Source organism: Hordeum vulgare, chromosome 7H (assembly GCF_904849725.1).
Source record: "Hordeum vulgare subsp. vulgare chromosome 7H, MorexV3_pseudomolecules_assembly, whole genome shotgun sequence".
NCBI classification, from domain to species: domain Eukaryota; kingdom Viridiplantae; phylum Streptophyta; class Magnoliopsida; order Poales; family Poaceae; genus Hordeum; species Hordeum vulgare.
The window spans coordinates 435,108,401-435,132,776 of record NC_058524.1 but is presented as its reverse complement, the minus strand read 5'-3'; the positions used below and the strand labels follow the sequence as shown (position 1 = coordinate 435,132,776).

The following is a 24,376-nucleotide window of genomic DNA, read 5'->3' as shown; positions in this document are numbered from 1 at the left end:
ACATGTGCCACATGTGGCAAATTTTGTAATGTGCTCATGGGTGATAATTATTATTACTACTACGAGTAAGCTGCAAGTTGGCTTGAAAAGAAAGAGAAACTGGGACATCAGTTGCTTGTTTTCTTCCATATGTCATGAAACACAGTCAAGACTAGACAGGGTCCTGCACAAGACAACAAAATGAAGATAGAACCCTCGTTTTCATATCTGAGCAGTGGACAAAAACTCGCCGCAACGCGAGCGTCAGCAGCAACAAAGGTTCCAGAGGCGACGAAATTTCTCCTGACAACTGTTTTGTTTCATCAAAAAATAAAATGGGTGACGACAGAAATTTGTCTTTTGTCTCAGAAAAGGTGGACGAAAGTGGCAGCAACAAGGTTCCAGAGACGATGAAATTTGTCCTGACAATTTTTGTTTCAAAGAGGAGGTGACGGAATCTCTCCAATAAATTGACAAAGTTTTGTCGAGGACTTTTACAAGAACAACAATGATGGAAGAAAAATCAGCTTCCCATTTTGCGTGTGTGGGCTGTTGGGGCTGAAGAAATTAAGACACCTTCCAAGTTCCAAGTCTGGTATGATGAATGTTCAGAAGCAGCATTTCAACTGCAAGAAGAGTCTGGTTCAGTGTACACGGCCACAACACCCTTTTCTGCCAACAAGTACTTTTGTATTGAACTCTGACAAATGATGCACTGAAGAAACTTGATGAAACTGTGGTGTAGAACTCAGGCACTAAAAACATGACTTTTAACAAAAATGATATCAAACATGAGGAAGACTGTGTTAATATCTATATGTGATTTCTAGCTTTCAACAAGTTCAGCATACAGATTACAGAGTACAAGCTCTGACAGAGGCCAGTCCGGCAATAAAGTGCCGGACATGGCAACTTTGTGAAACCAGATTTATTCCTCATAGTCCTGTGTATCCCCAGAAGAACCATCCTTGAGATGAAGGTGCTTCTCCCTCCTCTGGAAGTCGGTCAGGCCTTTCCCGCTACCAGTGACCCCCACCTTACCTCTGTGATCTTCTGGTGACTTGAAGATGCTTTCCTTTTTGCGACCGGAAAAGAATCCAACCTGAAAGCAAACAAAACAAGAATTGAAGTCTAATCGACAAAAGGAAGCAATCGTAGCTAGGAATAGATATAGTACCTTCTTAGCCTTTCCTTTGGTAGTCTGGAACTGTTGCCATGCATTCTGCCGCTTATTCTGTGCGAATTCTAGTTGCTCAAAGCGGGCTTTTGACTTGAAAGCATGGATCTTCTTACGCTTTGCAGTTTTCTGCAGATACAAAAGCCAGTCAGAACATATTACCCATTGATGCAGCTATAAAAATTACAAGGCATGCCTGTTTGCATGTATTGCATTCTGCATCATCAGAAGGGTCTTCTAAATATGGAAGTACAAATGAGCCGCTAATTAAAATGGGGCAAGAAGAACACCACTACACATAATGTGGAGCCCTGAGGTTTGTCGTAAGCTATACCTATGGTTTTCGCCTGAGGTTTGTCATAAGCTATACCCAGGGTTTTTATGGACATGTTTGTACAAAATGCATTCAATCCTCAAAAGTGAAGATCTGTCAACTTGGTTCCTTTAAACGCAAAAGTAATATGATGAATGGTGGCACATGGAGGTATTCAAGCTAACTTGCAATTCAAAATATATATTGAGGCTAAATCACTTACCACATCTTCAGGATCATTTGGATCGATCTTAAGTTTCGTGGGTAAGCTACGAATCTGATAGTCAGATGTTGCTGCTTGTTCAACTTTTCTCTTTAATGCCATTTTTGTCACTTCAGCTTCTTTTTCAGCTTGTCCTAAAGCATCAGCAGCTTCCACGTCAAGTGCCCTGACATTAGCAGGGTCCACCTGTATTAAGGCAAAAAAGATAAGTTTGGACCTGACATCAGCAGCTTGAAGTAAAAACTGATATGTAAACTGAAGCGACAACTCAAAGGACTGGTATGTAAACTGAAGGCACCGTTCTATTTATTATATAACATATTCATATTCACACAACCAAGTGGAATTTCAGAAATTATGGGCGGCAGTTTGGTCCAACAAAAGATAAAACACTACAGGCAAAGGTTACTAAGGTCCGCAAAGACGATTTCCTTTGTACGACAAGGATCCTAGACAGGAATAAACATTATAATGGGAAAATAAATAAGATGGCAGATACAGCCAAATGCCATTAGAAATTCTTTTTGCTGCAGATGAAAAGCATATATGATGATGCATGACCGACAACTCAACCACTTCAGAACCAGGAGAAAACATCATGGTCATAAAATATATCTATTCTGTGAAATTCATGAATATGTAAATTGCATCCCAATGACATAAGTATTACATGAATGGCCACAAACCAATGAAGCTGTCAAAGACAGAGACTTAAGCCATATGACAATAGGCATACCTCTTCCTTGTTTCCCCAGCCTTCATAGCTTACAAAATAGCCGATTGGTGTCAGACCTTCAATTGTCGCATTATACCTAACAACATAGCTAATCAAACAAATTGCAAGCAAACTATGTATGGAAAAATAAACAGAAGAATGTATAATTGCAATTGCAACATACGCATATATCTCAAAAAGACTTACCACTCCCCATCTTCACTATACACAGCTTGCACCTTGGTACCAACTGCAAATTTTTCATGGGATTGTGACAGGTCATCCAGTGCCTAAAAACAGATAAAATATGTTAGTCGAATGAAACAGTTATGATGGACAGAAGTGCACTTGTAACTTCCAGGTGAGTAAACCATATGTAAAACAAAACTACCTCTGACTGCACTCCAGCGGAATAATTTGGCGGTGATAGACCTACATCATTCCGTGCACTCTCACTTGGATTCGCAGTTGCCAAAAGCTCTTCGGTTAATGTAATAACCTGCAATTGTTGCAGAAAATTACATGAGCGCAATTAACAAAACTAGACTCCTGGTATCACTTAAACTGTCCAAATTTTGTGATTCACTCAGAACAGCAGCATCGACACCCAAAATCTGGAGGTACTCTACCATGAGACACAAACCTGCAACCAATCAAGATAAAGGGTAATGGACAACTTTGAAGCTATGAAATTTTATATTCAGTGTTCATAAGTTATATATGGTTGCTCAGATGGTCCCTACCATTGACATAATCTACCTTCTCACCTTTCAAGATAACAATAAAATCTAAATGGTCGAAAAACAAATCCACTGTTCCAAGCTGCCTTTTCATGATACCTTGCCGGGCATGGCTCCTTGTAACAAAGAAGAGAAAGGGATTGATAGCATAGGCCCCAAATTACAAAATAGAAAGCAAACATCATTTTGTACAAACAGTTTACTCATACTAGCAACAAAGTAGCAGAAAAGGCATCTGATAATTAGCTAACACCAACATAAGCACACAGCAGCATACAAAACATGCAGGATAACTCACCTCTTGAAGCTCCTTTTCCATATCAACATATTCAGAAATTCCAGCATCATCTTTTTTCTCCTTGATAAACTTCCTAACCTACAATTGGACGACAAAAGATTACCCACAGTAAATGAATGGATTGCTCAAAAGCTTCACAACAATGAAATTTGTAATAGGTAAAAGTAAAAGGAAATAGCACGAAAATGCAGTAAGAAAAAGGAATCTAATAGCAGTTGACCTGCCATCTGTGATAGCGCGAGATCTACCCTGATAAATGATTAACTGGTCACCAATTGAACACCTTAACTAGTGTTCAGACAGATCAGAACAGGTGTCATGTTTGTTTATAGAAGATCATTTAACCATTTTTCAATGTAAATCAGTCGTCTAAAGTAGAAAGAAATGGACAGCATATGTAAAAGAGTAAGCAAAATCTAGCACTAAACATTTTACTGCAAAAACAAGGGACAAAACTTGGAACAGACGCATCAGCAAGTCTCGAGACAAAATTTAACCACCATGTGCACTTTACAAAGCGCTAACCACATGAACATACAAAGTTGCATGCATTGATTTGTGAACCAGTCAACTGTTCTGTCTTCTGCACATGTGTAAATTCAGCAAAGCGAATGGGTGATAAACATAGACAAAATTTCCTCCACCAAGCAGCACCAATACAATACAGCCCTGGTATATAATTCACGGAAATCAATCAAACTACATAATGTGCGAATCCAGTGCTGTCCAATATGCATTTCTAAGAAGTGTCAGAATCCAACAGGCTGAACTGAATGGTACCAAACAGTTAACTAAGGAATTTTTTTGTTAACTCTACAGTTCAAACTAATTTAGCTATCTATCACTGACATGAGCAGGCAGATTTCCACTGATTCTTCCTTTCACATAATGAAACTGATCTCTCTTTTGGTTGCGGAAACAGTGAATAAGAGCAGGTTATTCCGGCTCTATACTATTTAATCAATTGTAAGGTTCTGGGCTTCTCACGCAGGCCTCTCGAAACCCTAGAATCGGACGCACATCCGAAACCTAATCTCTGATGAACACACAGCATCCAAGGCACAGAAACACGCAAGTGGCTGCGCACAAATTTATGGCCCTGACGCACAGCGCCTCAGGGGGGGGGGGGGGGGGGGGGGACCAGGAGAACTGACGGGAGGAATCGCCGCAACACAAGGAATTACGAGGAGGGTGGATGCGGGGGGAGAGGGAGACCTCGCGGAGCTGGTCCTTGTACGTGGAGAGATTGGAGGCGAGCTCCTCCACGCTGAGATCCTCCATGCCCGCCGCCTCCGACGCTCTCCCTCCTCCGGCTCGAGCTCGAGCTCGATTCGATTCCTCGCGTCCTCCCGAGAGTTTTTCTTTTCGTTCGTTTTGGGAAAATGTTGTTGTCTGTTCATGGTGGGGATTTTTATCGGGAGGAAGAACAGGCCGAGTCGATTTGCCTCGTCCAATTGGGCTTGGGCGCACGGGCTGCAAATTTTGGCCCGTCGTGGGGCTTGGCGCGCGCGTTACTGGGCCGACACGCCGCTGGGCGATTTTCGTTTTTTTTTACACGCATCATTCCCAAACCTATTTTTTCATTCGAAAAAAGATTATTCCCAACCCTCTTGGAGACTCTTTTCGCATTTTATTAAGGACAGTAAAACCGAACCCTTTTCGAGCTCTCTCACGCATCGATTGATTTAGACCGTTAGATTTTGTCGCTTGTCGTTGTTGGCCGTCTGATAGGCCTCCTCTCGCGTGTGGGCTGTTTCTGGGCCAACTGTCCTATGGGCAGCTACTCCCGAAGCCGAATCGAGGCCCTCTCGTTCTTCCATACGATGGAACGTTGGATATCGGATGGAGGGTGATAGAACATTTCCTTGCACCTAATTCCAGCCTCCTCAGGCATTTAACATTTTTAACCGTCCGATTTCGTGTACTAAACATTTCTGGTCGTTAGATCTTTCGTTAAGATGATTTTTTTTCGCGAGATGGGCTCGCTGTCCTAAAGGGCAGCTATTCCCGTAGCTTTTTTGGCCCATTGTGGTTAACTGGGTTGTTGTCTGGTTTTTTTGGCCCATTGCTTCCGCTGACACCAGGACTCCAGGTTGCTGCACCTCGACTCATCCTCTCCCCGATCTCTTCTCTTTCTGTCCGCATGTAGGTCTCCTCCCCAGCGTCAGGACCACACGCGCTACGACCGTCGGTGGGGCTTGCACCCGGGCCGGGATAGTTGTCGCAGTGAGTGGAGTCCTCCTCCTCTCCACTCCCCTGTCGTCATCGAATTGGGGATCTCCCGTTCCAACAAATCTCTACAGAAAAGCCCAAACCTAATCCGCTCCAAATCTAGGGTTTCGCCGACCCGCCGGCTCTCAGACTGCTCGCAGGTGTCGGCGCCTCCACCGACTCCATGTACAATGCACGGGCTGCAGATCGTGCGGTGGCGACCGCCCCTCCTTGCTCCTCCACAAGCATGGCACCACGCGGACGTCGCCCACGTACGCCCCTCCTGCTCAGGTCATTCTCGTCTCCGTTAGGCAGGTGAGCTCATGCTTCCTCCTTGATGTACCCTTTATTTAGTACTGCTATTGCACGGTGTGTGATATATTGCTTTGTGTGGGGGGAGTGTACAGCTGCCAGATGTTTGTGATGCAAAGACGAGCTCTTGAGGCAAATCAAGAAAAGCAAAGAAGAGCAGGAGGACCTTCGAACTGTAAGTGTTGTTAGGTATTGTCTATACCGTACTGCTACAAGAAATTTACTTGATGATTCAATGGATGACAGGTGTGAAGCTGCACTATGCTTTGATGCAAAAAATTCTTCACTGAAGCTGTGATCATCTCCAAAACGGAAAAGGATGTGTCCGTCGAATGAAAAGAAAATCGAAAGTTAAAGGAGAAGCTAGGAACGCTAGAGAAAGAGTGCTTGTTCCAAAAGCATCAGGAAGACCCAAGCAAGAGAGTGCCGAAATGGTTTTGTGTGATATCCAGGTGAAGCCTAACAACACATCACCATGAAGATCCCATATGGGTCCCAAGCAAGATCTGTGGTATGACAAACTTCTCAAACTGAACAGTTCAATTATGGATTGTGATGGTGCTCTCACTAAGAACGGACAAGAAAAGCAATTGAAGTGCATTTCGGTATCTATTATGAAGTTGTCAAAGGAGTTTATGGAGATTGAGCAAAAATTAAGACAAAACTGAAAACAGGTATGTCCATCTTGCTTTTAAAATGCAAATCCAGTCTAACATATTTATTTTTAGTATTATTCTCATGAATGTTTAATAAATATTAAATTATGTAAGACCAGTTAAAAAATTAATCTGTAAAATTTGATATTTATGGTGGAGTTGATGTTGTGTTATTTCTATACATATTTAATCTGTAAAATTTGATGTTGCCTTCTGGGAGTTATAAGTTGTCTCTTCACAAACGTCCAGCTGCTGCAGATGATGCTTAGTTATTGGAGTACATATTTTAACTGTAGACTGGACCATTGGTTCGGTACACTACTTTTTGTTTAACTGTATCTTCAGGAAGGGTACTCTTATTTCATGATGCTATACTAAACCACTGGTTTGTTGCTCGAGTTGTACTATAGACTCTTAATTGGGATTTTTTGAATCAAATTTCATGTCTGTCACTTATGAGAAATTTAGATAATCGTAGGCTTTTCAGAAGCTTTTGACCCTGGAAAGAAGGCTCTTAAGAAGCTGAATACATGAATATGCAGATATTACCTGTACGTCAATTTCTGATCCTTATGAATCATCTATGAAAGCAGTTAGCATGTAAGAAAGATAATATATGTTTTGATCTGTCGAGAGGTTTTCTTCCGCTCCCATTTCATTTCAGCTCCGCCTCCAAAATATTCCATTGGTTCTTGCACATCTTGGCTACTTGATTTTCGTAACTGTTTGCAGTTTCATTTCATATTTTCATGTAAGATGTGTGCTACATTAAGTTGTTTACATTGTAATCTTAAAATACTAGCCACATTTTTCAATGCAACTGGTCAGACTTTTCTCATATTACAAATGATTTTACCTGATATGATGTACACATTTTTGCAGGAACTATTGTAAGACATATATAGAACAAAAACATAAGTCAATGTAAGAGGCCATCAAAAACCAAGAGAGAATTCTAAACACGTAGTAAACATTAGAAAAAGAGGAGGAAGAGTTGTGATCTTTAAAAGCACTATTGCATAGATAGGATGATGTTTGCCTACAACCACCGTACTATGTATATATGTGAATTTCAATCTTGATCTGCCAACTTACAAGTGGTTCAAGATAAGAATATGAGGATGAATAAACAGGATAATAAGATAATATGCCATGGTGGACCACACTAGCTTATCCAAGTTCTCTGCGATACCAACGTATGCCTGAGAGCTTAGCCTCACATGAAATCCATCACAATTGAAGACAATTAAGTTTGTTTTTGTAACTTACAGCCTTACATCTACTAACTTTATGTTATCCGCTCCATTTTCTGGCAAACTAGGTTGGGAAAGACATGATGTTGTCTTTTGTGTATTAATGGGTTGCTGTGGTGGATGGAATAACACAACTTCGATTTCTTTATGTGCCAAAGAAACAAAAGGATTGCACATTGTGAAAACTTGAGACATGGAGCATGGCCATATTAGCAGTAAGTAGTTTCTCTTAAATATACTCCTTTGTTGGTTTGTAGTTATAATGTGGAGCGCATTTTCTTCTGATGCAGCTGCCAATTGTGATTTTTTATCCATTTATTTATTTACACTAAATGAAAGTCTATACTACTACATTGGTTTCTGGCTAAAGTAACATGGAGTACATTATTTTGAGAACAACCTAATGTGATTCTGGTACTGTTACATCGTGAAAACGTTAGTGCTTAATACATTAGCATAAGTTTTCCTTTTTTATTACTGAACGATACAACATATCTTTATGTAATTGAATTCATTTGTTTGATTTATCTTATATCTATGAGAATATTATCAGTTGTCAAAACTGTCTAATCCATCAGCATATGAATATCCTTTTTCGATCACTGAATGAGATATTTATGTAATTGAATTTTTATGTTTCATTTCTATTATATTTATGGGAATCCCTATTATTCCAACGAATAAGTAGACGGGCGCAGCAACGCACGCCATCGATGATCTAGTGTATCTTAAGGATGCGTTTGGTTCCCTCGTTTCGCCGCCAGCCATGTTGGTGGTTCCCTCCCTCTCCGCCGACCGCTTCGACGGTGGGAGAGTGGGGGAACCCCGGATCTGTGGGTCTCGGTGTGTAGATAGTAGGGTTAGTTTGTTTAGGAAGCGCCGTCATGTTGGGGGATGATACGTCTTCATCGTATCTACTTTTCCAAACTCTTTTGTCTTTGTTTTGGACTCTAATTTGCATGATTTGAATGGAACTAACCCGGACTAACGATGTTTTCAGCAGAATTGCCATGGTGTTGTTTTTGCGCAGAAATAAAAGTTCTCGGAATGACCTGGAAATTTACGAGGATTTTTTATGAAATATATAAAAAATACTGGCGCAATAATTACCTGGAGGGACGGAGCCAGGAGCCCACAAGCCCAGGAGGCGCGCCCCCTGGCCGCGCCTCGCAGGCTTGTGAGCCCCTCGTGGCTCCGCCGCCTCCAATCCCAGCTCTATATATTCTCTCTCGCTCGGAAAAAAACCAGAGAGAAGAATTCATCGCGTTTTACGATACGGAGCCGCCGCCACCACCTGTTTTTCCTCTGGAGGGCAGATCTAGAGTCCGTTCTGGACTCCAAAGAGGGGGAATCGACGCCTTCGTCATCACCAACCATCCTTCATCGCCAATTCCATGATGCTCTTCATCGTTCGTGAGTAATCTCATCGTAGGCTTGCTGGACGGTGATGGGTTGGATGAGATCTATCATGTAATCGAGTTAGTTTTGATGGGGTTTGATCCCTAGTATCCACTATGTTCTGAGATTGATGTTGCTACTACTTTGCTATGCTTAATGCTTGTCACTAGGACCCGAGTGCCATGATTTCAGATCTGAACTTATTATGTTTTCATCAATATATGTGTGTTCTTGATCCTATCTTGCAAGTTGCAGTCACCTACTATGTGTTATGACCCGGCAACCCCGGAGTGACAATAGCCGGTACCACTCCCGAAGATGATCATAGTATGAGGAGTTCATGTATTCACTATGTGCTAATGCTTTGTTCCGATTCTCTATTAAAAGGAGACCTTAATATCCCTTCGTTTCCATTAAGACCCCGCTGCCACAGGAGGGATGGACAACAGATGTCATGCAAGTTCTTTTCCATAAGCACATATGACTATATACGAAATACATGCCTACATTACATTGACGAACTGGAGCTAGTTACAAATCACCCCATGTTATAACTGTTACATGATGAATGTCATGTGACATAATTATCCATCACCGATCCAATGCCTACGAGTTTTTCTACTGGTCCTTGCTACGTTACCTTGCCGCTACTGCTGTCACCGCTGCTACCGTTACTATCACACTACTTTGCTACTGAAACTTTGTTGCAGATACTAAGTCTTTCAGGTGTGGTTGAATTGACAACTCAACTGCTAATACTCGAGAATATTCTTTCGCTTCCCCTTGTGTTGAATCAACAAATTTGGGCTGAATACTCTACCCTCGAAAACTGTTGCGACCCCCTATACTTGTGGGTTATCAAGACTATTTTCTGGCGTCGTTACCGGGGAGGCCTAGCTCTATTCTTTGAGTCACTTGGGATTTACGTCTGTTGATCACTATGAGGAATCCGAGAGATCCAAAAACTAAAGTCTTGCCCTCAACTACGAGGACAGGTAAGGAACTGCCATCTAGCTCTGTACTTGATTCACCTTTAGTTATGAGTAAGTTTGCGACACCACCACCTACTAGAAATTCTGATGTGTCGCCTGTGCTTGATGATGCTACTTCTTCTATCCATGATGCTTATGATGATGCTTTGCTTGATACTGCTTTGCCACTGGGTGCATTCCTTGATGCACAAATTGCTAGACTAGCTGCTGAATGTGATGATACTTCTGAAACTGCTGAAATTATTGAAGTAGAACCTGTTGTTTCACCTGTTAGAACTAGCTCTCCTAGATATGAATTGCCTGATATACCTGAGGGTTATGTTATGGAGGGAGAGGTAGCTGAGGACTTTCTTGCTTGTAAGGATAGATATGATCTTGAGAATTTACTACGCAAGTGGAAGGAAAAATCTGAGAATGCTAGAATGAAATACGATCCTAAGTTTGCTACTTCACCCATCTTTGTAACCGATAAGGATTATGAATTCTCTATCGATCCTGAGTTAATTACTTTGGTCGAATCTGATCCTTTTCATGGTTATGAGTCTGAAACTGTCGTAGCACATCTCACTAAGCTGAATGATATAGCCACCCTATTAACGAGTGAGGAAAAGTTTCGCCGTTACTATATCCTTAAGTTGTTTCCTTTCTCGCTAAAGGATGACGCTAAGACTTGGTTCACTTCTCTTGCTCCTGGTTGTGTGCGTAGTCCCCAGGATATGATCTACTACTTCTCTGAGAAATATTTTCCTGCCCATAAGAAACAAGCTGCCTTGAAGGATATATATAACTTTGTGCAAGTTGAATAAGAGAGTCTCCCACAACCTTGGGGGAGGCTTGTCCAGTTACTGAATGCTTTGCCTGATCACCCTCTTGAGAAGAATGAAATACTTGATATCTTTTAGAGTGGACTAACCAATGCTTCTAGGGACCACATAGATAGTTGTGCTGGTTGTGTTTTCAGGGAAAGAACTGTGGAACAAGCTGAAATTCTATTGAATAATATCTTGAGCAATGATAATGCTTGGAGATTCCTGAACCACCTCCGAAGCCAACTCCGAAGAAAAGAGGTATTCTATTCCTCAGTCCTGAAGATATGCAAGAAGCCAAGAAATCTATGCAAGATAAAGGTATTAATTCTGAAGATGTTAAGAATCTACCACCTATCGAGGAGATACCTGGTCTTGATCACCTGACACGGGTAGTAGAGGTAAATTCTCTTCGTAGATTCAATGAGAGTGATATTCCTTTTGATAAACCTGGTAGCTTATGCTTAGATGAATTTGATAACTTTGTTGCCAAGCAACAAAGTTTTAATGATTATGTTAGCACACAATTGGAACAAAATGCTCATATGCTTAGTCATTTAAGTGCTTGTGTGGATAGAAATGTCAATGATCTTAAGCTTTTGAGTAAACATGCCTCTATGGTCACTACTCAAGTAGAACAAGTACTTAAGCCTCAAAATGACTTGATCAATGAGTTGAATGACAATTTTGTTAGAGTCATCACTAGAGGTGGTAGAATAACTCAGGAACCTTTGTATCCTGAGGGCCATCCTACGAGAATTGAACAAGATTCTCAAGGAGTTAGCACTGAGGCACCTAGTCATCCTAGTAATAGGAAGAAAAGGAAAGATGATAGGAACTTTCATGCTAGCAAACCTGGTGCTGTTACACCTGAGAATCCAAATGATGTCTCTGTTTCTGATGCCGAAACACAATTTGGTGATGAGCATGAGCCTAGTGATAATATCGATAGTGGTGTTTGCTACGGCAACAAAAGTCCTTCCCTAGCAACGCCAGGAATTCTTCTTGCTACTTCTCTTGTTTGCGTCGGTTTTTCCCTTGAAGAGGAAAGGGTGATGCAGCACAGGAGCAGTAAGTATTTCCCTAAGTTTGAGAACCAAGGTATCAATCCAGTAGGAGAATCTCGTCAAGTCCGGAGTAACTGCGCAAACACAAACGAGCTTGCACCCAACGATGTAAAGGGGTTGTCAATCCCTTCAAGATTGTTTGCAAAGTGAGATATAAAGGCGGGAAGTGCAACGAAGTAAAAAGTGTAAGGCCAAAAATATGGTGTGGAGTAGACCCGGGAGCCATAGTGTTCACTAGAGGCTTCTCTCAAAATAGCAAATATCACGGTGGGTGAACAAATTACTATCGAGCAATTGATAGAACCGCACAAAGTCATGACGATATCTAAGGCAACGATCATACATATAGGCATCACGTCCGAGACAGAGTAACTATCCAGCATGCATCTAGTGTATTGAGTTCATGACGAACAGAGTAACGCCTTAAGCAAGATGACATGATGTAGAGGGATAATCTCAAACCAATGATGAAAACCCCATCTTTTTACCCTTGATGGCAACAACACGATGCGTGCCTCGCTACCCCTTCTGTCACTGGGTGAGGTCACCGCACGGTATGAACCCAAAACCAAGCACTTCTCCCATTGCAAGAATCATAGATCTAGTTGGCCAAACAAAACCCACAACTCGAAGAGAATTACAAGTATATGAAATCATGCATAAGAGAGATCAGAAGAAACTCAAATAAGATTCATAGATAATCTGATCATAAATCTACAATTCATCGGATCTTGACAAACACACCACAAAACAAGATTACATCGGATATATCTCCATGAAGATCATGGAGAACTTTGTATTGAAGATCCAAGAGAGAGAAGAAGCCATCTAGCTACTAGCTATGGACCCGTAGGTCTATGGTGAACTACTCACGCATCATCGGAGAGGTCATGGTGTTGATGAAGAAGCCCTCCGTATCCGAATCCCCCCTCCCGCAGGGCACCAGAACATGCCCTAGATGGGATCTTGCAGAGACAAAAGCTTGCGGCGGCGGAAAAGTACTTTTGATGATCTCCTGATTTTTTATGGATTTTTAGGGAATATATAGGCGCAAAACCTAGGGTAACGGAGCCTCACGGAGCCCACAAGCAAGGGGGCGCGGGCCCCCTGGCTGCGCCATGAGGGCTTGTGGGGTCCCTGGTGGCCCCGTGCCCTGATTCTCTGGCTCTCAGATCTTTTTCTATTCCGGAAAAAAACTTTTTGGCAGTTTCATTCCGTTTGGGCCCCGTTCAAAATCCTCCTATGAAAGAGGTCAAAAACATGGAAAAAATAAGAACTGATACTTGGCACTGAGTTAATAAGTTAGTCCCAAAAAATATATAAAAGGCACGCAAAACATCCAAAGTTTGACAAGATAATAGCATGAAACGATCAAAAATTATAGATACGTTGGAGACGTATCAGTGTTCATGATGATGTTCAACCTAGTAATGATAAGGATGTGGAGATTGAACCCAGTGTTGATCTTGATAACCCACAACCTAAGAACAAGAGATATGATAAGAACGACTTTATTGCTAGGAAGCATGGTAAAGAAAGAGAACCATGGCTTCAGAAACCCATGCCCTTTCCTCCCAAACCATCCAAGAAAAAGGATGATGAGGATTTTGAGCGCTTTGTTGAAATGATTAGACCTGTCTTTCTGCAAATTCGTTTGACAGATATACTCAAAATGTCTCCTTATGCTAAGTACATGAAGGATATTGTGACTAATAAAAGGAAGATACCTGAGGTTGAGATTTCTACCATGCTTGCTAATTACACCTTCAAGGGTGGAACTCCTAAGAAACTAGGTGATCCCGGAGTGCCCACTATACCTTGCTCCATTAAAGGAAATTATGTTAGAACCACTTTATGCGATCTTGGAGCTGGTGTTAGTGTTATGCCTCTCTCTCTTTATTGTAGACTTGAATTGGATAAGTTGACACCCACTAAAATGTCTTTGCAAATGGCCGACAAATCAACTGCTTTTCCTATCGGCATTTGCGAGGATGTGCCTCTTGTGGTTGCTAACGTTACTATCTTAACGAACTTTGTTATTTTGGATATTCCCGAGGATGATGCCATGGCGGTCATCCTTGGAAGACCCTTTTTAAACACTGCAGGGGCTGTTATTGATTGCAACAAAGGCAATGTCACTTTCCATGTTAATGGTAATGAGCACATGGTGCACTTTCCGAAGAAACAATATCGAGTACATTGCATCAATGCTATTGAAAGAACTTCATCAATTCTTATTGGGAGCTTTGAATGCCCTATACCTACTGTCAAGATGAAGTATGATTTACTTGTTGGGGATATGCACATCCCCGTCGAGGTAACCTAGTGATTATTCGAAAATTCTCCGGTTTTATGCGATTCGAAAAAAGTTTGTCAAGGAGACTTGATCAACCTCATTGAAAGATTTCTTTTGCTGACCATGAGATGGATGAATCTAGGAGTCACAAACCTTCTGTTCCGAACTTTTATTTTCTGTTGCTTAGAAGAAAAATGATAAATTCAGCTTTATTTTCCTGTTTTCTGCTTTTTGCGTCCCTTAGAAAATTGTCCCGAAAATAAAAGTTCTCCAAATGCCTTGAAATTGAAGTATGATTTTTTTGGAATTTTTGAAAAATTCTGAGACACAGAGCTAGTCACGGGGATGCACGAGTGGGCCACAAGCCCACGAGGCGCAACCACCCCCCGTGGCCGCGCCTGGCAGGCTTGTGGGCCCCACGTGGCCCCCTCCACTTATTCCAGCTCCCATCTCCTTCTCCTACCTCCAGAAAAAATCATTCCACAGCTCAAACCCATGTTATTGCTCTTCTTGATGCGTTTTTCGATCTCCTTGTGCAAAGCCCCATTCACAAAACTGTTTTGGGGGAATTGTTCCTTGGTATATGACTCCTGTTGGAAATATGCCCTAGAAGCAATAATAATATGGTTATTATCATATTTCCTTGTTCGTGATAATCGTCTATTGTTCATGCTATAATTGTATTAAGAGGAAACAGTAATACATGTGTGAATGAATAGATCACAATGTGTCCCTAGCAAGCCGCTAGTTGGCTAGCTCGTTGATCAATAGATGATTATGGTTTCCTGATCATGGGCATTAGATGTCATTGATAATGGGATCACATCATTGGGAGAATGATGTGATGGACAAGACCCAATCCTAAGCATAGCACAAGATCGTATTGTTCGTATGCTAAAGCTTTTCTAATGTCAAGTGTCTTTTCCTTCGACCGTGAGATTGTGCAACTCCCGGATACCGTAGGAGTGCTTTGGGTGTATCAAACGTCAAAACGTAACTGGGTGACTATAAAGGTGTGCTACGGGTACCTCTGAAAGTGTGTGTTGGGTTGGTACGAATCGAGATCGGGATTTGTCACTCCGTATGACGGAGAGGTATCTCTAGGCCCACTCGGTAGAACATCATCATGAGCTCAATGTGACTAAGGAGTTAGTCACAGGATGACGTGCTACGAAACGAGTAAAGAGACTTTCCGGTAACGAGATTGAACAAGGTATAGGTATACCGACGATCGAATCTCGGGCAAGTTCTATACCGACAGACAAAGGGAATTGTATACGGGATTGATTGAATCCTTGACATCGTAGTTCATCCGATGAGATCATCGTGGAACATGTGGGAGCCATGGGTATCCAGATCCCGCTGATGGTTATTGGCCGGAGAGCGTCTCGGTCATGTCTGCATGCTTCCTGAACCCGTAAGGTCTACACACTTAAGGTTTGATGACGCTAGGGTTATAGGGAAATGTTATACGAGGTTACCGAAAGTTGTTCGGAGTCCCGGATGAGATCTCGGACGTCGCGAGGAGCTCCGGAATGGTCCGGAGGTAAAGATTGTTATATAGGATGGATGGTTTTGGACACCGGAAATGTTTCGAGCGTCACCGGTAGCGTACCGGGACCACCGGAAATGGTCCCGGGGGTCCACCGGGAGGGGCCACCAGCCCCAAGAGGTAGCATGGGCCAAAAGGCGGTGGGAAACCAGCCCAAAGTGGGCTGGTGCGCCACCCACAAGGGGGGCCCAAGGCGCAGGAGGTGGAGAGGGGGGAAACCCTAGGCGCTGGTAGGCCTAAGGCCCACCTAAGGGGTGCGCCACCCCCTCCCCCTGCCCTGGCCGCCGCACCTCCCATCTCGGGGGCTGTCGCACCACCTAGGGGGGAAACCCTAGGGGTGGGACCCCCTCCCCTCCTCCTATATATATGGAGGGGTTTGGAGCTGTTTTGACACACCGTTTCCTGTCTCCTTCGGCGCAGCCCTGCCCTCCACCTTCCTCCTCCTCCCATGGTGCTTGGCGAAGCCCTGTCGGGAGACCTCGTCTCTCCATCAACACCATGCCGTCGTGCTGCCGGAGATCTTACCCAACCTCTCCCTCCTCCTTGCTGGATCAAGGTGCGGGAGACGTCACCGGGCTGCACGTGTGTTGAACGTGGAGGTGCCGTGGTTCGGCACTAGATCGGAATCACACCGCGATCTGAATCGCCGCGAGTACGACTCCATCAACCGTGTTCTAGTAACGCTTCCGTTTAGCGATCTTCAAAGGTATGAAGACGCACTGACCCCTCTCTCGTTGCTGGTCTCTCCATAGGAAGATCTGAATATGGCATAGGAAAACTCTGAATTTATGCTACGTTACCCAACAGTGGCATTCGAGCCAGGTTTTCTATGCGTAGATTCTATGCACGAGTGGAACACAAAAGGTTGTGTGCGATGATTTGTCAATTGCTTGCCACTACTAGTCTTGTTCTTTTCTGGTGGTATTGTGGGATGAAATGGCCCGAACCGACCTTACACGTACGCTTACGTGAGACTGGTTCCACCGACAGACATGCACACCGTCCATAAAGGTGGCTAGCGGGTGTCTGTCTCTCCTACTCTAGTCGGATTGGATTTGATGAAAAGGGTCCTTATGAAGGGTAAATAGCTTTGGCATATCATCGTTATGGCTATCACGTAGGTAAGAAGGCATTCTTGCTAGAAACCCAAATCAGCCACGTAAAACTTGCAACAACAATTAGAGGACGTCTGACTTGTTTTTGCAGGGTTTGACATGTGATGTGATATGGCCAAAGTTGTGATGTTGCATGTATGATGTATGAGATGATCATGTTATTGTAATAGGTTTCACAAATTACATGTAGATGAGTATGACAACCGGCAGGAGCCATAGGAGTTGTCTTAATTTATTGTATGAGATGCAATGCCATGTGCTTACTACTTTTACTTCATTGCTAACGGTTAGCTATAGTAGTAGTGATAGTAGTAGTTGGCGTGACGACTTCACGGAGACACGATGATGGAGATCATGATGATGGAGATCATGGTGTCATGCCGGTGACAATGATGATCATGCGATGCCTGAAGATGGAGATCGAAAGAGCAAAGATGATAATGGCCATATCATGTCACTATATGATTGCATTGTGATGTTTATCATGTTTTTCATCTTATTGCTTAGAACGACGGTAGCATAATAAGATGATCCCTCTTAAAAATTTCGAGAATGTATTCCCCTAAGTGTGCACCGTTGCGAAGGATCGTTGTCTCGAAGCACCACGTGATGATCGGGTGTGATAGATTCTAACGTTCGCATACAACGGGTGTAAGCCAGATTTACACACGCGAAACACTTAGGTTGACTTGACGAGCTTAGAATGTACAGACATGACCTCAAATACAAGAGACCGAAAGGTCAAACATAAGTCGTATGGTTGAATACGATCAACATGAAGTTGCTCACCATGATGACTAATCCGTCTCACGTGATGATCGGACACGGGTTAGTCAACATGGATCATGTATTACTTAGATGACTAGAGGGATGTCGATTTAAGTGGGAGTTCATACTTAATTTGATTAAATGAACTTAATTGTCATGAACTTAGTCTAAAAGTTGTCTTTATAAATATTGTAGATGGCCAACGTCAACCTCAATTTCAACGCATTCCTAGAGAAAAACAAGCTGAAAGATGATAGTAGCAACTATGCGGACTGGGTCCGCAACTTGAAGCTCATCCTTGAAGCAGCTAAAAATGATTATGTCCTTGATGCGCCGCTAGGTGACCCTCCCGCTCCCGCAGCAGCCCAGGACATTCTGAACGTCTGGCAAACGTGGAGTGATGACTACTCTCTGGTTAGGTGTGGCATGTTATACAGTTTGGAAACGGGGCTCCAAAGGCGTTTTGAGCAACACGGTGCATATGAGATGTTCCAAGAGCTGAAACTAGTTTTTCAAGCTCATGCCCGTGTCGAGAGATATGAAATCTCCTACAAGTTCTTTAGCTATAAGATGGAGGAGAACAGTTCTGTTAGTGAGCACATACTCAAAATGTCTGGATTACACGGTCGTCTGACTTCACTTGGAGTCGAACTTCCGGATGATGCTATAATTGACAGAATCCTCCAGTCTCTCCCACCAAGCTACAAAGGTTTTGTGGTGAACTACAACATGCAAGGGATGGAGAAGACCATTCCCGAGTTGGACTCGATGCTCAAGTCTGCAGAAGTAGAAATCAAGAAAGAGCATCAAGTGTTGATGGTCAACAAGACGACCAGTTTCAAGAAGGGCAAGGGGAAGAAGAACTTCAAGAAAGACGGCAAAGCCGTTGCCGCACCCTATAAGCCAGATGCCAGGAAGAAGAAAAGGAATGGACACAAGCCTGAGACTGAGTGCTTCTATTGCAAGGGAAAAGGTCACTGGAAGCGGAACTGCACCAAGTACTTAGCAGACAAGAAGGCCGGCAACGTTAAAGGTATATGTGATATACATGTTATTGATGTGTACCTTACCAGTGCTCGTAGTAGCTCCTGGGTATTTGATATCGGTGCTGTTGCTCACATTTGCAACTCAAAGCAGGAACTGCGGAATAAGCGGAGACTGACCAAGGATGAGGTGACGATGCGCGTCGGGAATGGCTCCAAGGTCGATGTGATCGCCGTCGGAACGCTACCTCTACATCTACCGTCGGGATTAGTTTTAAACCTTAATAATTGTTATTTAGTACCAGCTTTGAGCATGAATATTGTATCAGGGTCTTGCTTAATGCGAGACGGCTACTCATTTAAGTCAGAGAATAATGGTTGTTCTATTTATATGAGTGATATGTTTTATGATCATGCTCCGCTGGTGAATGGTTTATTCTTGATGAATCTCGATCGTGATGTTACACATATTCATAGTGTGAGTATCAAAAGATGTAAAGTTGATAATGATAGTCCCACATACTTGTGGCACTGCCGCCTTGGTCATATCGGCGTTAAGCGCATGAAGAAGCTCCATACTGATGGACTATTAGAGTCTCTTGACTTTGAATCATTTGACACATGCGAACCGTGCCTCATGGGCAAGATGACCAAGACTCCACTCTCAGGAATAATGGAGAGAGCGACCGACTTATTGGAAATAATCATACTGATGTGTGTGGTCCAATGAACGTTGAATCCCGCGGTGGCTACCGTTATGTTCTCACTCTCACCGATGATTTGAGTAGGTATGGGTATATCTACTTGATGAAGCACAAATCTAAGATGTTTGAAAAGTTCAAGGAATTTCATAGTGAGGTTGAGCATCAACGTGACAGAAAAATTAAGTGTCTACGATCTGATCGTGGAGGAGAATATTTGAGTCACGAGTTTGGCACACACCTAAGGAAGTGTGGAATCGTTTCACAACTGACGTCGCCTGGCACACCGCAACGCAACGGAGTGTCTGAACGTCGTATTCACACTTTATTAGATATGGTACGATCTATGATGTCTCTTACCGACTTACCGCTATCATTTTGGGGATACACATTAGAAACTGCAGCATTCACTTTAAATAGGGCACCGTCTAAATCCGTTGAGACGACACCGTATGAACTATGGTTTGGCAAGAAACCTAAGTTGTCGTTTCTTAAAGTTTGGGGCTGTGATGCTTATGTGAAGAAACTTCAACCAGAGAAGCTCGAACCCAAAGCGGAGAAATGTGTATTCATAGGATACCCTAAGGAAACTATTGGGTATACCTTCTATCTTAGATCCGAAGGTAAAACCTTTGTTGCCAAGAACGGATCCTTTCTAGAGAAAGAGTTTCTCTCGAAAGAAGTAAGTGGGAGGAAAGTAGAACTTGATGAGGTAATTACACCCCCTCTCGAACTGGAAAGTAGCGCAGCGCGGGAAATTGTTCCTGTGGCGCCTACACCAACTGAAGAGGAAGTTAATGATAATGATCATGAAGCTTCGGATCAAGTTACTACTGAACTATGAAGGTCCACAAGGGTACGCTCCACACCAGAGTGGTACAGCAACCCTGTGATGGAAATCATGTTGTTAGACAACGGTGAACCTTCGAACTATGAAGAAGCAATGGCGGGCCCGGATTCCAACAAATGGCTTGAGGCTATGAAATCCGAGATAGGATCCATGTATGAGAACAAAGTATGGACTTTGGTGGACTTGCCCGATGATCGGCGAGCCATAGAAAATAAATGGATCTTCAAGAAGAAGACTGATGCAAACGGTAATGTGACCGTTTATAAAGCTCGACTTGTCACAAAGGGTTTTCGACAAATTCAAGGAGTTGACTATGAAGAGACCTTCTCTCCCGTAGCGAAGCTGAAATCAGTCCGAATCATGTTAGCAATTGCCGCCTTTTATGATTATGAAATTTGGCAAATGGACGTCAAAACAGCGTTCCTTAACATGAATCTTAAGGAAGAGTTGTATATGATGCAACCAGAAGGTTTTGTCGACCCTAAGGGTGCTAACAAAGTGTGCAAGCTCCAGCGCTCCATCTATGGGCTGGTGCAAGCATCTCGGAGTTGGAACATTCGCTTTAATGAGGTGATTAAAGCGTTTGGGTTCATACAGGTTTATGGAGAAGCCTGTCTGTACAAGAAAGTGAGTGGGAGCTCTGTAGCTTTCCTCATACTATATGTGGATGCCATATTATTGATGGGGAATAATATAGAGATGTTGGAGAGCATAAAGGCCTATTTGAACAAAAGTTTTTCAATGAAGGACCTTGGAGAAGCTGCATACATATTAGGCATCAAGATCTATAGAGATAGATCGAGATGCCTCATAGGTCTTTCGAAAAGTACATACCTTGACAAGATATTGAAGAAGTTCAATATGGAAAACTCAAAGAAAGGGTTCTTGCCAGTTTTGCAAGGTGTGAGATTGAGTAAGACTCAGTCACCGACCACGGCATCAGATAGAGAGAAGATGAGTGTTGTCCCCTACGCTTCAGCCGTAGGCTCTCTAATGTATGCCATGTTGTGTACCAGACATGATATAAACCTTGCCATAAGTTTGATAGGGAGGTACCAAAGTGATCCCGGTATGGAACACTAGACAGCGGTCAAGAATATCCTTAAGTACCTGAAGAGGACTAAGGAGATGTTTCTCGTTTATGGAGGTGACGAAGAGCTCATCGTAAAGGGTTACGTCGATGCTAGCTTCGACACAGATCCGGATGACTCTAAGTCACAAACCGGATACGTGTATGTTTTGAATGGTGGGGCAGTGAGCTGGTGTAGCAGCAAGCAAGAAGTCGTGGAAGCATCTACATGTGAAGCGGAGTACATAGCTGCTTCAGAAGCGGCTCATGAAGGAATTTGGATGAAGGAGCTCATCACTGACCTTGGAGTGGTTCCAAGCGTGTCGGGTCCAATGACACTCTTCTGTGACAACACTGGGGCTATTGCCATGGCCAAGGAGCCCAGGTTTCACCGGAAGACCAAGCACATCAAACGCCGCTACAACTCCATCTAGGACCATGTCCAGAGCGGAGTAATAGATATTTGTAATGTACACACGGATCTGAATATTGCAGACCCATTGACTAAACCTCTTCCTTGAGCAAAACATGATCAACACCATAATTCTATGGGTGTTCGATACATCACATTGTAACTAGATTATTGACTCTAGTGCAAGTGGGAGACTATTGGAAATATGCCCTAGAAGCAATAATAATATGGTTATTATCATATTTCCTTGTTCATGATAATCGTCTATTGTTCATTCTATAATTGTATTAATAGGAAACAGTAATACATGTGTTAATGAATAGATCACAATGTGTCCCTAGCAAGCCTCTAGTTGTCTAGCTCTTTGATCAATAGATGATTATGGTTTCCTGATCATGGGCATTAGATGTCATTGATAACGGGATCACATCATTGGGAGAATGATGTGATGGACAAGACCCAATCCTAAGCATAGCACTAGATCGTATTTTCGTATGCTAAAGCTTTTCTAATGTCAAGTGTCTTTTCCTTTGACCATGAGATTGTGCAACTCCCGGATACCGTAGGAGTGCTTTGGGTGTATCAAACGTCACAACGTAACTGGGTGACTATAAAGGTGCACTACGGGTACCTCTGAAAGTGTCTGTTGGGTTGGTACGAATCGAGATCGGGATTTGTCACTCCGTATGACGGAGAGGTATCTCTGGGCCCACTCGGTAGAACATCATCATGAGCTCAATGTGACTAAGGAGTTAGTCATAGGATGACGTCCTACGGAACGAGTAAAGAGACTTACCGGTAACGAGATTGAACAAGGTATAGGTATACCGACGATGGAATCTCGGGCAAGTTCTATACCGACACACAAAGGGAATTGTATACGGGATTGATTGAATCCTTGACATCGTGGTTCATCCGATGAGATCATCGTGGAACATGTGGGAGCCACCATGGGTATCCACATCCCGCTAATGGTTATTGGTCGGAGAGCATCTCGGTCATGTCTGCATGCTTCCCGAACCCGTAGGGTCTACACACTTAAGGTTCGATGACGCTAGGATTATAGGGAAATGTTATACGAGGTTATCAAAAGTTTTTCGGAGTCCCTGATGAGATCTCGGACGTCACGAGGAGCTCCGAAATGGTCCGGAGGTAAAGACTGATATATAGGATGGATGGTTTTGGACACCGGAAATGTTTCGGGCGTCACCGGTAGCGTACCGGGACCACCGGAAATGGTCTCGGGGGTCCACCGGGAGGGGCCACTGTTGGGGAACATCGCATGGGAAATAAAAAATTTCCTACGCGCACGAAGACCTATCATGGTGATGTCCATCTACGAGAGGGGATTTCCGATCTACGTACCCTTGTAGATCGCACAGCAGAAGCGTTAGTGAACGCGGTTGATGTAGTGGAACGTCCTCACGTCCCTCGATCCGCCCCGCGAACCGTCCCACGAACCGTCCCGCGATCTAGTGCCGAACGGACGACACCTCCGCGTTGAGCACACGTATAGCTCGATGATGATCTCCGCCTTCTTGATCTAGCAGAGAGACGGAGAGGTAGATGAGTTCTCCGGCAGCGTGACAGCGCTCCGGAGGTTGGTGGTGATCTAATCTCAGCAGGGCTCCGCCCGAGCTCCGCAGAAACGCGATCTAGAGGTAAAACCGTGGAGGTATGTGGTCGGGCTGCCTTGGAAAAGTTGTCTCAAATTAGCCCTAATAGCTCCATATATATAGGAGGAGGGAGGGGAGGCTTGCCTTGAGGCTCAAGGAGCCCCAAGGGCTGCGCACCAAGGGGAGGAGGAGTCCTCCTCCAATCCTAGTCCAACTAGGATTGGAAGGTGGAGTCCTTCTCTCCCTTCCCACCCTTTTTTTTTCTTTTCTCTTTGATTTTCTATCTATGGCGCATAGGGCCTTCTTGGGCTGTCCCACCAGCCCACCAAGGGCTGGTGCGCCACCCCCAAGGCCTATGGGCTTCCCCGGGGTGGGCTGCCCCCCCCCCCGGTGAACATCCGGAAACATTCGTCATTCCCGGTACATTCCCGGTAACTCAGAAAACCTTCCGGTAATCAAATGAGGTCATCCTATATATCAATCTTCGTTTCCGAACCATTCCGGAAACCCTCTGTCGTCAGTGATCTCATTTGGGACTCCGAACAACATTCGATAACCAACCATATAACTCAAATACGCATAAAACAACGTCGAACCTTAAGTGTGCAGACCGTGCGGGTTCGAGAACTATGTAGACATGACCCGAGTGACTCCTCGGTCAATATCCAACAGCGGAACCTGGATGCCCATATTGGATCCTACATATTCTACGAAGATCTTATCGTTTGAACCTCAGTGCCAAGGATTCATATAATCCCGTATGTCATTCCCTTTGTCCTTCGGTATGTTACTTGCCCGAGATTCGATCGTCAGTATCCGCATACCTATTTCAATCTCGTTTACTGGCAAGTCTCTTTACTCGTTCCGTAATACA

The 24,376-nt window shown here is 43.5% G+C and overlaps 1 protein-coding gene across 1 annotated transcript; it reads right to left on the bottom strand.

Moving 5' to 3' along the window:
- Window positions 1–735: 735 nt before the first annotated feature.
- On the bottom strand, window positions 736–4,863 carry LOC123407635 (survival of motor neuron-related-splicing factor 30). The gene is made up of 8 exons (XM_045100813.1): window positions 4,661–4,863; window positions 3,446–3,523; window positions 2,799–2,906; window positions 2,615–2,697; window positions 2,429–2,504; window positions 1,693–1,878; window positions 1,157–1,285; window positions 736–1,081 (listed from the first exon to the last, which is right to left on the bottom strand). The coding sequence occupies exons 1-8, from the start codon at window positions 4,724–4,726 to the stop codon at window positions 908–910; spliced, it is 900 nt and encodes a 299-aa protein (XP_044956748.1). The 5' UTR covers window positions 4,727–4,863; the 3' UTR covers window positions 736–907.
- Between the last annotated feature and the right edge of the window lie 19,513 nt (window positions 4,864–24,376).

Bases quoted from the DNA above. Each gene is read 5' to 3' on its own strand.
- LOC123407635 (XM_045100813.1), bottom strand. From the start codon at position 4,726: ATGGAGGATCTCAGCGTGGAGGAGCTCGCCTCCAATCTCTCCACGTAC. The intron at 2,505-2,614 runs GTAAGTCTTTTT...CTATGTTGTTAG, and splicing joins TATAGTGAAGATGGGGAGTG to GTATAATGCGACAATTGAAG. The intron at 1,286-1,692 runs GTAAGTGATTTA...TTGTATCTGCAG, and splicing joins CAAATGATCCTGAAGATGTG to AAAACTGCAAAGCGTAAGAA.